The following is a 16,745-nucleotide window of genomic DNA, read 5'->3' as shown; positions in this document are numbered from 1 at the left end:
CCCAAACTTCAGGGTCGGACTGGCCTGTATGGCAATCAGGCACTGCACGACGGGGTGGTCTGGCAGGTCAGTGTGTGGGCCAGTTTTATTTTTGGCTGTTTGTGGGCTTCCTTTATTGTCTGCTAGGCCGCTGTTTGCAGTTGATTTCCCTGTTATTAAAACACACATTGCTGGCAGCAAACGCACATCCATGGAGTCTCCCTTAACTTGCAAAACACTCACACAGTAGGTCTTTACAAATTCAAAACTGCTCCAATTTGCAAACATGGGACACCTCTTTAGCTATCTAAGTCACTAATGGGGTCCTCTTATTTTGGCCCATTTTCTGTCCCAGTCCGACCCTGGCGAACTAAGAATACCCAGGAAGCAGCATCAATCCACAGTTCTCACAGACCGTCAGAGCCTGGAATATCTCTTCCATATAAGTTGTTGTGACCTTCCACTAAGGTCATTAAACTCACACAAGGCTCCAAACTGACGAGTTTGAGACTGTCCCGCGTCAAGTCTGGCGGTCTTTCCTTCAGAACAGAGGGAGCTAAATTATAGAATTAGTTCCTTTTTAATATTCGCTCAGCTTCCAATGTGATCATTTCTAAATGAATAATTGGGAGCTTTCTTTTCTTAAGCTTTAGAATTATGATCCAGCCCCTAAGTGACTGCCTTTGAGAACTAACATTTTAAAATATTTTTATTTTATGGTTTGATATGTGGATGCTTTTATTGTGCTCATTTTCTTTCTTTGCGGTTATTACTGAGAACAGGTTTTGTAGGTTTTACTCGACTGTGTCACATTTTTAGATGTCTATGTTTTTCCATGTATTCACTTTGTGCTTGTTTAAGGATTATGCTGTCCAAGTAATTTTGTTTTACTAACTTAATCCAGTGAATTTCTGTGTTGGATTCTTTTTTTTTTTTACACTCGGTAGGTACCTCGTAAGTGATGTCCTTTGGCACGGTTTTATGTATTAAAAATAAAGAAAGTGACAAACAGACAAGTCACCACAATTTCAAAGACTACTTCATCGTTTTTCGTCCACGAGTTATTAGGTTCAAAGAAGATTTGAAAAAGAACAGGCAGGATGTATTGAAAAGCAAAATGATAAGGCTTTAAAACAGTATGCTATAGGTGGAAGAATCAATTTAATAGGCCATCTGATGAATGATGTCACAATATGTCAAAACCCGTTTGGGGGTGATGGGATAGCAAGGTTGTGGTGAGTGATTCACTCTTCAAGGAGACCCGCATTCCAATGTTATCCAGGAACAGTGTTTTTTTCAATCCACTGAGCCCACAATCAAGGTTACGGAGCCTTAACTGTGAGGGTTGGGGCCTTTCACCAATGATTTCCAGTGGCCAGGCCTGCAGTGGCACTGCAAACTGGGTGTCGAATACACCATGTCCACAATGGACTTCCAAAGTAGCAAATAAGAGCAGTCAAAGGTTTCTCAGGGCTGTAGAAGGGAGGGTAGAGACTCAGAACACAAACAGTTATACAACAGAGACAATAAGTGCTGTCCAACCCAGTGCTTTATAGGGGAAAAAGAAGTACTTTTATCACACACTAAAAAGGGAATACTACACAAAATAAGGTAAGTCAGGCACAGGGTTCTAATACAGCTACTCTGGAATTATAATTACACAAAATATTACAGGCAAGATTAGGGTACAAGTGCAAGCTCACAGTGGGATGTCCCAGTACATTGGTTCAGTCTTGTCTCACTACTAACATGTTTCCTCAGAGCACTAATGAATAAAAAGTAAAATACATATTTAGTTCAATGGCAGAAGCATAGTCAATGTTCAGTTTGGCTTGGATGGTTTACTTGAATTATGGGGCACCTGGAAATCCTGAGCACAACGCCCACAGACAACAGCAACAGCAGCACAAGCGGTCCAACTCATGATTTACAGCAGCGGCGCAGATGTGCAGCCGCGCATCTACACCCCAATGATGTTAGTATCGGAATGTGAATGTTACGGCAAAGCGGCAGTTCAGGACCAGTTGGTCCCACCACCCTAATAACAAGGAGTGCCCCCAAGCTGTCAATCACAGGCCCTTTGATCGTAGTGTCAACTCCTGGCAGAGTCAGCACAATCACTCGTCTTGCCAGTGGGTTCAAACATCGTGGTTGTGCTGATGGTCGTTCTCCTAGGCTGTCCGTTGTGGTCAGGTAACATACGGGGAGCAAGGAGACCCACTCCTGGACTTGTGTCGTTGCTAGTTACACTCCCTTGATCAGTGCACTTTTCTGGGTTGCCCCATGCTCCAGGTGCAGCAGATAGCATTCTCTTCCTCGAGCAGCCATCTCTCTTGAGGGTGATGGTACGCCGCTCCCCCTATCAGCATGGCAGAGGGGACACAAGCACCAGGGAGACAGCTCTTTCAGCAAGATGGTGCAGAGCCCAGGTGTGTCCCCTCGCCTCTTTGATACTGGCTGTCAAGGACAACGCCCTGTATCTCAGCAGGTCTTCAAGTTCTCCTCATAACACTCCATCCCTCATGAAGACACCGATGCTGGAACTTTGTTGCTTCCAGGGTATTCTGAGTTTGGGACACTTTCCATTTTTGGAGCGGAAGAGGGTAAATTAAAGCTGCTCTTCCAAGTGATCTCTTAACTCATTTGGGCTAACTTCTCACCATTTCTTAAGTTTACTTGCAATAAAAACTGGGAAGACTGAGGTAAAAAAGCAATTCTTTGACAAGATAGGTTCACTTTCCATACAAGAACGATGATCCCACTGTCAGTATTCTGGAACCAGTTTGAAGTAGTTCCCATAAAAGTACCTTTTTCTATCGAACACAGACTCTTTTTTGAAGGTGGTGGCTTCACAGTATGTAGTGACAATGCTGTATTCAAAGTGGAGCACCCAAAACATAAGCGCAATGGAGCGTGAAGCCTACTCATATCCACCATCAACCAAATGATAGTGCTCAGGAGGGGCTACTCAACAGGCCCTTGTTGAAAAGGCAATTGCTGCATCTCTGAAGCAGCCCTGTCTCCATCTGCCCAAACTTCAGTATCTGAGGCTATATCCTTCTGCTATGGAATGCAAGTAACACATACTGCAGTTAACACAACCTCCATCCTGTGCGATCTTTCAGTGGGGGATTATTCAAACTGGTATCTGCACACATACACTCACAATAACACTCACAATAACTATGGAGTCCAGCTACCAATCACCAAACACACAGCATGCACATGACAGGTAACACTGGGATGTCAGCACAGGGTCTGGGCATTGCATTCAAGCAGAACTTTACTCAAGTGGGGCTTGTAGGCATCACAGTAAGGCATGAAAAAGGTCTGTTTAGTATTATCAAACAAAAGAAAGATATGCTACCACCACAGCTTAATGCATATGTCCCAGTACATGGACAGTAGTCCCATGTTAACTAGAGAGTGCTCCTGGTGAGCCCCTACATACCGGAGAACCCAGCCCCGAGTCTCATGGTCAATTACAAGGCCCAAAGTGTACTGGGCATGCAAGATAAGCATGTATACTGGGTCAAAATAATATCAGAATAACAGATAACATACAGGTGGGATCACCCAGGCCAGGTGTGCACATCTGCACTATAGTGCATGGGACATTCCTGTTCCAACACCCCTTTGAACTAGTATTTATAGCGATTTTCTTTTCACAAAAGTCATCCCTAGTCAATCACAGCAAACATTATATTCATGGCTCAGTCTACATACCCGAGACGGCCGGGTGAGACATAAAGGTTCCCATGAGACTAAACATGCATGAAACAAATTACTCCTAGTCCTAATAAGCTTATAACAGAATATCAAAGTAGGTTATTATGTATGTTTTGGGCACAGAGCCCATCTCCTCCTGAAAAGAGGAAAAGATGTGTGCCAATGCGACCATACTGAACTGGTCTGTGGGTAGGTAGAGGCTGAAGAAGCAGAGGTCCGAAATTGCACCCTAGGGCATTAGCTTGGATGAAGATGTTATTCCCTTTGCTATGCTGGGCAAAGAATACCTGTGGACTACTCATCTAGTCCCACAGGCGAGCAAGGGAAGAGGGTAGGAGAAATGTTATATGAATTTATAGAGCGCAACAGTTGTCCCACCGAAGAGGCGTCCCGGCGCTAAAAGGCAGAGAGATGACAACGCACAAAAGAGCAACAGGAAGGCCTACGGAAGGGGAAAGAGAAAGGTTTTGATAGCTTTCCTAAATTGAAGGTACTTGGTGAGCCCCCGGATGTAGGCCGGCAAAGAGTTCCAAAGGGTGGCAGCTCTACTCCTAAAGGAACAACCTCCTGCACGAACCCTGCTCACGCGAGGGACCACTACCAGGCATTGTCCCATAGAGCAGAGCAGACGCGTGGGAGTGTAGGGAAGTAGTAAATCGGTTAAGATTTCCGGAGATTCACCTTTCAAGCTTTTAAAGGCTATACAGAGTGCCTTGAACTCTATACGCCTAGCGACCTGCAACCAGTGAAGACGACGAATAGCACTTGTCACTGAGCAGGCTCTGCGCGGCTGAGTAGACCTCTAGCGGCTGCATTCTGGTCTCTCTGTAGCCTTTGTATCTCAGACTTATTGGCTCCCAGATACAATGAACTGGTGTAATCAAGTCTTGACACAATCAGAGCCTGGATAATGATCTGCCTAGTAGGAGCATAAAAAAAAAATAGGTTTGTGTCCGCGCAGCAGACCAATGCAGGTTCCAGCCACCTTTTTGGTTTGGGTCTGAAAGTTGAGGGAAGCGTCCATCCAAACCCCCAAGTTCTTCACTGCAGGTTATGGGGCAGGGGCGGTACCTAAACTCTTAGGCCACCAGGACTCGTTCCAACGGTCTTGGTTCTTTCCCAGCAACAACACCTCCGACTTGTTAGCATTCAGTTGGAGACAGTTGGTGGTCATCCATTCAGCGACCACCACGAGATCACCCTGAAATCTCGTGGCATCCCGCTCAGTATCATTACAGGCTCTTCCACATTGTACTGTTATCAATTACTTTTTATGAATTGCAATGCTGTTAATTATTATGCAGTGCCAACTAGTCCCATGGTCACCATTTAATAAACCTTTACTTAAAAGTTAAGAACAATAGATAAAAAAGCATTATAACATTTCTAAAACAAAGACAATGAAAGCATTACAACATTTCTAAAAACAAAGACTCTCGAGACTGAGTGAGGTTTGTATTGTTACACATATATAAAGTAAATAAAGAAACTGAAGAACTGGTGGTCTGAAATACCTATAAAACTGCAGCATGCAGCCTGTGATGGCCATCCCACCAGGAACCTGGAAGGACATTCGCCCAATAAAGTTCATCTTGTCTCCTGTATCAGGGTGGAAGGCCGAGTCATACAACTTCTTGGCATAGTGGAGCTGCTCCAAACTGGTCCCAGGTGGCACTGAACCTGCTCTGCATAAAAGAATAACAAATCAGCATGGGTCATGATAAATCGAAGTAAGGAATGGTTAACTCTACTCGTGTGATTTTGATCATGCCTACAGTGGGTCTTGTGCACAAGTACCAAAAATCCTACTCTTTTGTAGCTTTCAGGTCACATTCAGAAGCGATGTTAATCAGTCACCTCGTTCAGGAAACATAACACAATTTAGCTTTACCTTCTTGTCAACAAACAGCTGTCATTAAGGTGCACCCAACCAAAGTCTCAAAGTTATATCGGCGACTGCCTTTAAATTCCCAACACATTTTCTGAGCCGGTTTGAAGTCTCCACCGATCTATAATCTGACATCAGACTACAGAATTCACCTTCTCATGCCCATCTGTTACCTAATACTGGCACATGGCAGAAAGCAACATCTGCAGATAAAGTCATTGTTTGAGGGGTGAGGAGTTGTTATTGCCGCCATTTTGTCAACTCGTACTATTCATGAAGGCCCTGCATTCTGCCCCATAATTGCAACCATGCATTATTCTGCTTTCCTCTAAGCCACATGTAAAACAGGTCAGCCCTCACCTTGCTCTTCCTGTTTTGTCCTGTCAACATCGACTGTTGTCTAGCAGGTCAGAGTAAGTGTTTGTCACACTCATGTTGTTTCTCTAGCATTTTGCAGGATTGTTCATCTCATTTAATGATGCTGTGCCAGCTTCACATTATCAGGGTCCGGACGGCAGGCAGTATCTGCTATCCTGTTTTATTCCAGGTGAGGAGATGAAATATATAAGGCACTATTCAACACTTCTCCAGGGAAACGTTGTTCTTACTCAGTCCCATATGTTGACTCAGATCTCATTTGCAGGATATTTTGACCAGACCTATGCTGTGACTCTGCTGTAGTTGTGGTCCCAGAGGGGCATGTCAGGAACAATGTTGGTGCTCCCTTATGCTACATTGCACATAAAGCCTTTTGTGCAATATGTCCCGGAGTATTGGATCCCGCAGTCCGAAAACATGAGTCATTGATCCCTGTGTCTCCCAGGATTTGACTGGTGCTGCAGTGGTGACAGCTCGGAGACCATTTCTACCACAGAGTGGATCTCCGCCCCCTGCACCAGTAATCCTAATGAAAGAATCTAACATGAAGAGTTGGGGTGCGACGTTAGACGGTTCTTCAGCCCAAGGTCTGTGGTCTTCCCTGGAAGCTGGGATGCCACAGAAGTGAAAAGAGTTCAAGCACTCTGGATGACAACTCAGTCACAACATCCCGGACACACCCTTTTGGTCTGAACGATCAATGTGGTCTTGAAATGTAACATAAACCATCAGCAGGTACCAGGTCTCCATCCCTGTCTAGACAGCCAAGATGCTTCAGGAGTGGGCACAAATACTCTTCATTTCAATCACAGCATGTTACATTTCAAGGATGGCAAAAATTCCAAGTTCATGCTCGGAATCAAGTTTTCCCCTCCTCAATACAGTATGCACTATGACCCAATCTATTTCAGGAGACTGCAGGTCTGTTGGGGACACCGTTAGCTGGAACTGCTCTTCTTACAAACAACTGATATAGGGAAAGAGCAGTGGGCATTAAGGGGGTAGATGCAATTTCTTAGCAGTGGCTAAAAGGTGTGTTGTGAGTTTTTTCCCTTTACACCAAAGGACCTTTCATAAGGCATGTCTGGTAACAGAATTTGTAATTCTAATTGCTATATTCTGACCATGCTGGGTGTGGTTCCCTGTAAGGTATCTCATTGGTGTGACAAACGAACGCCAAGCGTTTTTCTTTCTCAGTCCCAGATGTTGACTCAGAGATCACGTCTAGGGGATCTCCTGGGTATGACGAAAGCCCCAACTCGGCTGAGGTTGAGGTTCTGTGGGGACGTGCCAGCAACAATATTTGTGGTCCTTTCACCTAAATCCTTTGTGCAACATGTTCTGGTTTCTTGGAGTTGCACAAGAACTATGAAACATTGATTCCTGGCTCCTACATGATCCGATTGGTACTGCAGTGGTAGCAGGTGGGAGATCATCTGTCCTGCAAAGTGTCCTTTCTCTGCTTCAGTGGTTGCTTCTTTTCAATCCCCAGTTGCCCAGGATGAATCTAATGGATTTGTAGCTTAGAGGATAGGATTGTTGCTCTTGGGTGTTTCTGTTGAGTTGCCTGGTGCATTTCAACAGCCCAAGTGTCTTCACTTTTATTTCTTTTTCTAAACAGTTGATTTCTTTTTGGAAATGGTGTGAGGCACATTCTATGACTCCACTGTTTTGTGACCCCATGTGCAACTTTGTTTTTTTTTAAAGATGGCTTTAATTTAGGTATAGCTACTTCTTCGTTATGAACTCCGGTAGCAGCTATTCATGTATTTCTCAAGCCCAGAGACGGATCTGCCACAACCCAGAGTTTCTCTATCATGACCCCAAGTGCCACCTGTTCCACCTACATGGGATTTAGCTCCTGCATGGACGTCTTTTTGTTCTGTCCCTTTTGATTCTTTAGAGTTGATTCTTTTAAAGCGAGCAAATCTTTAAAAAGTCTTTTGACTGGTTATAACTTCATGTGATTTGGAAAGCTGACAGCTCTCCTTTGAAAGGTACCACATGTCTGATTTTTGCCTGAAGGGTATGTATTATGCCCCATCTCCTTCTTTAAGCCTAAAAGACTTTCCTGACTTCATAATTTACAGGGTTTGATCCTTCTTATTCTCCTCCTGATTCTTTAGATCTGGCTCAATTAGATCTTAACTCTTAATGTGTGGGAGCAGTTACAATTGACCACTTGTGCAGATACACAGGGGCATAGTTTCGGGTGTGGTGGGGGGGTTGGGGGTGTTATGCCCCCCCTGATAAATGCATTATTTAATAAATAGTTGGGTACAGGAGCTTTCAGGCGGATTTCACCTGGGAATTTTAAATACTCACTCGGATATAAACACACAAACACTCATCTCTGTTTTGAAGGTCTTAAAACATGATCATTTTACAAAATACTTTAAATTAAGTACCCCTCACAATCAGCACTGCTTTCCCCTGGCCCTTAAGCCCTCCTCATGCACTTCTTCTCATATAATGATTAACATGACATGCCAGCACGATTTTCAGAAAATCGGACGCTCCCCTCCCATCTTACTGGCCAAGCTATGGCCCTGCAGATGCTCCCCGTCAATCTGATAATTGGTTTGTTTCTTTGGACACACGTGTTAGGATGTAAGCCTGCGGTTTCCACCATTAGTGGGTGAATTCATCTTACCATATCCATGGTGCGCAATTTTGCAGACGTTCCTGGTCTCCAGGAACTACAGGGCAGGTCTACCTGGGGTGTGCCCGTTTCTTTGCAGAGAGCAAGGGTGCTTCCGTTTTGAACAACTGTAGGGCAGCTACATGGGCTTCTCCTGACAGTTTTGTGCCGGACAATAAGCTGAATGTTTCAACTACCTCCTTTGGAGATGCAGTCCTTGGTGGAGCCTCACCGGTTGCTTCAACTGCACTTGTGTCGTCCTAGGACGTCGGGTTACAACTGTATGATTTTGATATGGTTACCACTTGTGGGAATTAACATGCATTAAAACATATTTTTTGTGCTCTGGACTCTGGCATTGTGTCTGGAAAAAATAATTTAAAACAAGAGCTTGCAAGAGGCCCGTCATTCAAAGAGATTACCCTTAATGTTAAGGATTGGGACAAGAAAGAGAAGGGCTCAGATAAGGAAGGGCGCCAGTAAGTCACATGGGCCTGACCAGCACAAGTTCCTTAGCATCTGTATTAGCAGAACATTTTGAATTTGCACTGGATGGACAACATATTTGTAATAATATGTTCTGTTTATAGATCATGTCTTTCAAGTTTCAGTTTCAGTCTCGGTTGTGCAGGCCCCCCCTGTGGATCTTACAGCAGTAAGTTAAAAGCAGCGCTGGATTTCAATATTCACAAACTGTCAAACACATCACAGGTGCAGCTTCGGAGAACAGACGGTTTAAATATCTAAATAGTTACAAAAGAACAAGCGGGCAGAGAGAAAATAATGGTCTGGTGTTCAATGGCGTCAAACACTTATCTTCACCAAGCTAAAGACACTCGCACAAAAATGCCAGGCCATCCCCATCAAAAGAGCAATGGCTTCTTCCTTAATGAGGACTACATACCCCACAGTGCATGCAGCTGGTCAAGGCAAACACAGGCCTGGAGTGGAGTTCATGGGATTGCGGTTACTTGGACCACTGAAGTCAACAACGGTAGTTTACCTGCAGCTTTCGACGAGTATTTTAGCATTATCCAACTCCTGTTCTGAAGCCATCACGGTTCTGGGGTCGGTGATGTTAAAAAAGTGCTTCAGACGTCCAACAAACGAGTTCTGGTCCCACCGTGGGGCGTCAATGTTAAAACCTGCTGGGGCCATCGCAGCCGCCATTGCGCTTCAGACCTGTAAAGGGTGAGAGAGCATCCATGGAAACACTTTCCGACAGCAATGTAAAGCTTTCACAAATGTGGATTCAATGCACGTTCACAATTATAAGCAGCACTGGAAAGTTATACTGAAATAAATGAAATAGGACTCAAGTCCTAGAATGTTAGTGACAGTGCAATCACTGCTAGAACACGAATGTAAGGGCCTGAAGGAGGCAGCAGTGTACCCCGGGGCCATTTCGAGTTGTTGGGGTCCGAGCGCCTTGCGAGGAGGGCAGTCACCCCATTTTTCAGAGGTTTTCATTTTTCACTGATCACCTGCAGCCCTCCTTCACTGCTCTTGACAAGAACATTATGTGGCGATAAACCGCTTTAGATGAGTCAAGAGTACATTTTGTCACGACAGTGCGAATCAAAGAATTATATCTAGCCTGTTCTGCAAAACAGGGTTTTTATTTCTATACATTGAAAAGCAAAGATATTCTTTAGAATCATTAGCAACACATTGTTAAACTGAAGTGTTCCCTTTGACACAGAGATGCAATTATTTCTCTACTGGACCCTGGGTACAATAGCTGTATTTATAGAGGCAATGTCGAACTTTTAATGGCAGAGTGGCGAGAAGTATGAGTAAATAGATTACAAAGGTTGAAGACTGAGTGCATTTTCTGGACAACTTGGAATGATCAGGTTCCTTATTTAAAATACATATCAGGTATCACCACAAACAAACTCCTACTCAACACGTGATTTGCAGTCTTGATTAGGAATGGCATTAAAGACTTGGGTCCTGTTTATGAGTCTGGTGGGTAGGAGCGGGGCGGCATGCCACTGCCACGCTCCCACCCTGCCAAACTCCACCACTGCCCGCCCGATTACAAGTTGTAATCCAGGCGGGTGGTCCTGTGGCGGCTGGCCCACGGCGCTGCATTTTAAAGGCTCATAGGAGAGCCCTAGAAAGGCAGTGTAGGGGGACTGCCACAGCACGTTCCAACATGGCATGGACTGTAAAGTCCATGCTGTGCAGGAACTGGGATTGCAGAAAGACAGGGGGCGCACACCCTGTGCTCCCTGCATGCACCAAGGGGCCTGTAGGGCCCTCTTAGTTTCCACACGGCCACAAATTTCATGGCAGCTCACCACCATGAAAAGGAGGGCAGTGAGGAAACTCATGATATGGCTGTGCAGCAGCTGCAAAACCAGCATATTATGGTCTCAGACCACTGCAAGACCGCCACAGGATCAAGGATCCCGACAGCAGAAGCGGTCCTGTGGCGGTCCCACCGCCATACTCTTAATACGACGGGTGAACCGCTAATGTGGCAGGCCAGGGACCGCCATCGCTTGTTCGGCAGGAACTCATAATCGGGCCCTTAGTAATAACATTGATCGACCATTTTATGTTTGGTGTGACACTTTCAACCAGTCTTTATAAAATATTGGTAAAATTATGTATAGGTGGTGATGCAGTCTGCTGAGGATTGACAAAGTTCCCTTCTTACTCAATCAGATTTATACAAGAGACAATATGGAAAGGTGTAACCAATCACAGTATTATCACAAATGAGTCCCTCTCTATAGAGCAATTGGCCATAATATACTGAGAACCACTTGTGCAGATCTGACCTTTAACACTATAAGACAAGCACACAATTACACAGATGCTTATGGCGCGGGATGATCTTAATCTCACTTTTGAAAAAACAGAAATGTGACAGCCTGCGAGCAGATAACACGCTCAAGGAATGCCATGGAATGGTAGATTTGTGGTACCTTTATATTTAATCTTGACTTCTGAAACTATGGAAGTGACACACATAGTGCCCCCAGAAGTGAAGAATCCACAAAACCCTTGACAGAGACCTAGGGCTATCAGACGTAGACCTGGAATTGCTGTAACCTTCAACGCAACAGACACTCAAGTAAATCAATTTAATCTGGCAGGAAGGCAGTGGGCAAAAGAGGACATGGTTATGGGGTTTGGTCAAAAGGGTCAATTTGAGTTGGTTGTTCAAATTTAGATGCATATAACTGTGCCAATTGACCCAGTTTTCAATCAGCTTTTAGTGTGGGTCAGCGAATGTGCACTAACAAGGTCACCAGAGTCACGGTCTGCAGCAGTGGAAAGAACATTTCAACCAAAAATCTCCTTTTTGTTCTCACTAAGAATGATTGCAAAGCAGCAACTAAGGCATATGGGTAACTGGGTGCAGGCAACCATATACCATAGTGTAGCCCCACACCACCATCCTGCAAACATTAAATGTTAAGATACTGGCAGAAGCAACAACACAACCTCTTGCACACATAATGAAAGTACACAAACAGGAGAGGTGCAAACATTTAACAGATACGCAAGAAGTAGCAGCAGTGCAGGCTTTTCTCACGCACAAAAAAGGTAAAGCGATCAAGCTTCGCAGTCTGAACAAGTAGAGCATGAACAGCGGTATAGCGCTTTTCCATCTATCCGTTATGCAGAATTTGTGTAAGGAGGTGGAGAAGGTACTAGCAGGAACAACACTGACACCTCGGCTTCAGTCCTTATTTGGCATTAGAAAGAACATTAGAAAGGAAAGTATCCAGATAAGTGAAAACATTCCTAGCAGCTAGATGGAATGGACCAGTGGTTTCCAGCCCCCTAAAATAGGTGGCCCATGGAGGTGATGCTCCTTGAAAGTCTTTCCCGAGATATGCAACAAAGAATTAGGACACTCCAGCTTTAAACATCATCGGCAAGATAAGTGAAAAGTTATTAGTGTGCGGTTTGTAAATGCATCTTTCCTGGCCATTTGTATGTGGGCTATAATGCAAACTGCAAGGTTTACATTTGGTACGTTTATGCGTTTGTCTAGGTAAAACATAAAATTTAATTTAAAAAACATGCAATTTGCAACTATCAAGTAAGACAATCATAGAACAATAGGAAAGGCGGCTTACAAATTAATCTGGAGAGTAATATGATTGAATCAAGATGTTTGGAAGTTGCAGTATTTAATTGCATTGGTGCTAAATTTGCATTTAGTTCAATTGTGCACCTGCCAAAATGTTATATAAAAGCATTTAAAGTAAATGCAAAATTATGCTCTAAGAATGTATTTTCCTCCCATTTCCGGCCCCTCACCTCTCCTCCACGTCCTCCTCCCTGGTAAGCGTCAGTCAGGCAAGCACGCGACTGCTCTATACGCGAGTCTCAGCAAACCTGCGAGAAGTCTGCAGTACCAAACACTGATGAAGCTGGTTAATGAGTGAATGCTAAGGTTTGGCCACTGCTCCAGCCCCCATGGTTAATCTTTCTTTCCCCCGACCGTTCAGAGTTCATTTGAATGGAATCTGGACAGTATTTGTCTCGCAGCACAATATCACGTTCTCCATTCAGAAGCATTTAGGGCACGTTTGTGTCTAGTTTTCTTGGCTTTTACCCGTCAACAGTGAACTGTGATCGATAAAAGATAGGTATATTCAGATGCAATTTTACGGACCTCAGAGAACTGCGAGGGCTAAATTACCCAGTAGTGGTACAACCATGTAGCCCATTATTATTAGCACTTCTGTGCAAACGGAGCCATCACATAAAAAAGACAAATATGCAGACTCCCTACCACTTTTAACATCCATAAAACAAGGATCCCCGGCTTTTCTTCAACGAGGCATTGGGAAAATGGTCTAACCACCGACTGAAACAAGCATTGGCATAGCCAATAGGTCTCGCCTTTGGGACCTTATAAGTGTTTAGCCATGCAACGGTTGATGTTGTTGCACCAAGGATATTGTGCTGCATAACTAAATACTTATAAAGGTCCCAAAAGCGAGACCTATTGGCTATGCTCGTTGTTCCGAATAGATCAGGCTAGGCATATGTAGTATCTTGGTATAGTGTTGTTCTTGCCATTCACTTCTCCATCAGTGGAACACTGTGGAGATGATGTAATTTGGAATGTTCATCTATGAAACCCACAGTTGGAGAAGGGCTGAGCGCCTTGCTGGCTGCTCCTGGTGGGGCTGATTTACAACTAATTGACTGCTGAATACTATTGAACCTACGTCTTGTAACCAACTTGAATAAATCTACCTTAAACTACATTCTGGATGTGGACTTGGTTACTACAGCATGCCACTAGGGCAAGCCCTTTGAAGTTTAAAAGACAACACAATATTCCATTTTTGTCAGGTTGAACGCAATTAAAACACAGATGAAAAATACAGAGCATGGAAACTCATTATACACATTAGGCTAGACTAATTCACATTAAGATGTACTTATGCAATACTTAATATAGAATGTGCACAAGAAGGAGAGACAGGGATAGTACTTTGAGGTAAAAAGATGGCTAAAACGGTTCATCAAGATAACTGCCTGAAGGAGTCGTCTTTTTTTTTTTTTTATTCAAGTAGGAACAATTTGTTTTACAATTTCCGCAGGTAGTTGTTTACCGTCAGAAAAATACTAGAATAAGAACCCATCTTCTCCACTTATGGGCAGTTTAGCACAAGCTTCGAGGTAGAAGGCATAAGTGCGCTCAAATTTAAAAGTAGATTGAAGTATTCCCATGAGGGCAGAAGGAGGTGGCCTGAGAACAGGGTGCTCTGCGAGGGGGTAGTTATGAAGCGTTGAAGGCAGCGGAGGTCACAGAGCACGAGGCGCATTTCATAAAAAAAAGCGGGAGAGCGTGTGAATGTTTCTGAGGTGAAAGTGGGTGGTTAATAGAGGCAATAGTTTCGTACATGCTACGGGTATATGTTCTGTGAAGAACAGGAGCATTAGGTAAACGCACATCAGTGGCGTAACGAAACTTGAGGGGGCCCCCCTGCAAAGCACATGGAGGCCCGTCCCCCGGCGGCCAAGCCCACCACCTACCACTTTGCCCTACCACTGGCCAAAATTCGGGACAGGAGGTCAAAATTCAGGACATAACTTCGGGTCAAAAGGTACGTTTTACAGACACATCAGAGTAGGTCGTGCAATAGTATATAAGTAAGCACATCCATATCCAAACATATTCAACCATTTGCAAACCTATCCATCATGTATCCTTCCTTCTATCATTTCACTCGTCCATCCCTCCATCCACTCTTTCACTCATCTATCCATTATCCATCAATCCACCCCTTTCACCCTATCCATCTGTACACTCATTCATCCACTCTTCCACCCATCCATCCATTCATTCATCCATCCACCCTTTCACCCATCCAGCCACCCTTTCACTTACTCATACTACCACCCAGTCCCTCATCCTTCCACCCATTCACCCTTTCAGTCATCCATCCATCCTCCCTTTCTCTCTCCATCGACCCTTTCACTTAGCCATCCTTCCTTCCACCCATCCATCTACTCATCCACTCATGAATCCATCCATTGACCCCATCACTCATCCATCCTTTCTCTCATCCATCTATCCTTTCACTCCTTCACTCATCTATCCATCCTTTTGTCCATCTACCCTCACTTTCACTCACACAGCCATCCTTACATCCACCCTTTCACTCATCCATTCACCCTTTCACTTATGAATTCATCAACCCATCATTTCACTCATCTAGCCACCCACTCGCTCATCATCCACCCTTTCACTCATCCATCCACCCCTTTACCCATCCATCTACCCTTCCACCCATACATCTATTTACCTTTTCTCTCACCCATCCTTCCACTCACTCATCCATCCATCCTCTCTCATTATCCATCTATTCATTCTTTCATTCACCCTTTCAATAATTCATACAGCCATCCACCCATCCCTTCACCTACTCACTTGCCCACCTTTTCATATTAATTATGAGCTGAGCCTTTGTCTGCAGAGTTGCAGACAGAAGAGGCCCATCAAGGACTTCGCTGTAGTTCCTAAAGCAAGGGGCGGGGTTCGGTGGGGGAGGGTTCACTATGCCTCTGCACATAGGCAATCTGCAAACTTGTCATGCATGATGCACAGTGCCAGGCCATGAGGTGACAGTGACATGGTGTTGTTTCTGGGGCTTTAAGTGGGATAGAAAATAGGGGGGGGTCTCTCCAAAGTGTGTGTTCGATGTAATTACGGACGTGGCTAAAAACACCTAAGCTAAAAATCTGTGCTTAGTATAGTGTACTGCCCACCTCCCCTGGGGCTCTGCACCCAGCACAGACACTGCCCACCTCCCCTGGGGCTCTGTAGGCAACACAGACACTGCCCACCTCCCCGGAGGCTCTGCAGGCAACACAGACACTGTCCACCTCCCCTGGGGCTCTGCAGACAACACAGACACTGCCCATCTCCCCTGGGGCTCGGCAGGCAACACAGACACTGCCCATCTCCCCTGGGGCTCTGCACCCAGCACAGACACTGCCCACCTCCCCTGGGGCTCTGCAGGTAACACAGACACTGTCCACCTCCCCTGGGGATCTGCAGGCAACACAGACACTGCCCACCTCCCCTGGAGCTCTGCACCCAGCACAGACACTGCCCACCTCCCCTGGGGCTCTGCACCCAGCACAGACACTGCCCACCTCCCGTGGGGCTCTGCAGGCAACACAGACACTGCCCACCTCCCTCTGAGGCTCTGCCCCCAGCACAGACACTGCCCACCTCCCCAGGGGCTCTGCACCCAGCACAGATACTGCCCACCTCCCCAGGGGCTCTGCAGGCAACACAGACACTGCCACCTCCTCTGGGGCTCTGCACCCAGCACAGACACTGCCCACCTTCCCTGGTGCTCTGCACCCAGCACAGACACTGCCCACCTGCCTTGCTGCAAAGGAGCCCACCGAGAGTCTGCCCACCTCTCCTTGGCTCTGCAGCGAACGCAGCCACTGCCCACCTGACCTGCTGCAATGGAGCCCAACCAGTCTGCCCATTTCTCCTTGGCTCTGCAGCTAGCGCAGACAGGGCCAGATCCCCACATACTGCCGTGTGTGAGGGGCCCTCGGTTCTAAAGTAAAGAGCTTCGCCATCACCACTGACCCCCCACGGCATCCATGCCACCTGTCCAT

The 16,745-nt window shown here is 45.4% G+C and overlaps 1 protein-coding gene across 5 annotated transcripts in view; it reads right to left on the bottom strand.

Annotated features, from left to right (window-relative positions):
- SFXN2 (sideroflexin 2) overlaps positions 1-16,745 on the bottom strand; it is a 158,217-nt gene that overhangs the window by 116,359 nt on the left and 25,113 nt on the right. For 3 of the 5 annotated variants that reach the window (XM_085606545.1, XM_085606543.1, XM_085606544.1), the window contains 2 exons: positions 9,619-9,797; positions 5,223-5,393 (listed from right to left, as the gene is read on the bottom strand). In XM_085606545.1, the coding sequence (XP_085462671.1) occupies positions 5,223-5,393; positions 9,619-9,785 (338 nt within the window). In that variant the 5' untranslated portion in view covers positions 9,786-9,797. Of the gene's footprint in view, positions 1-5,222; positions 5,394-9,618; positions 9,798-12,902; positions 13,003-16,745 lie in introns of those variants that run through there. The other 2 variants (XM_085606546.1, XM_085606549.1) reach the window with 2 other exon arrangements.

The sequence above is a fragment of the Triturus cristatus genome, chromosome 1_2 (genome assembly GCF_964204655.1).
Source record: "Triturus cristatus chromosome 1_2, aTriCri1.1, whole genome shotgun sequence".
Taxonomy (NCBI): domain Eukaryota; kingdom Metazoa; phylum Chordata; class Amphibia; order Caudata; family Salamandridae; genus Triturus; species Triturus cristatus.
Note: the sequence above shows the minus strand (reverse complement) of the source record. Positions and strands in the feature narration are given on the sequence as shown.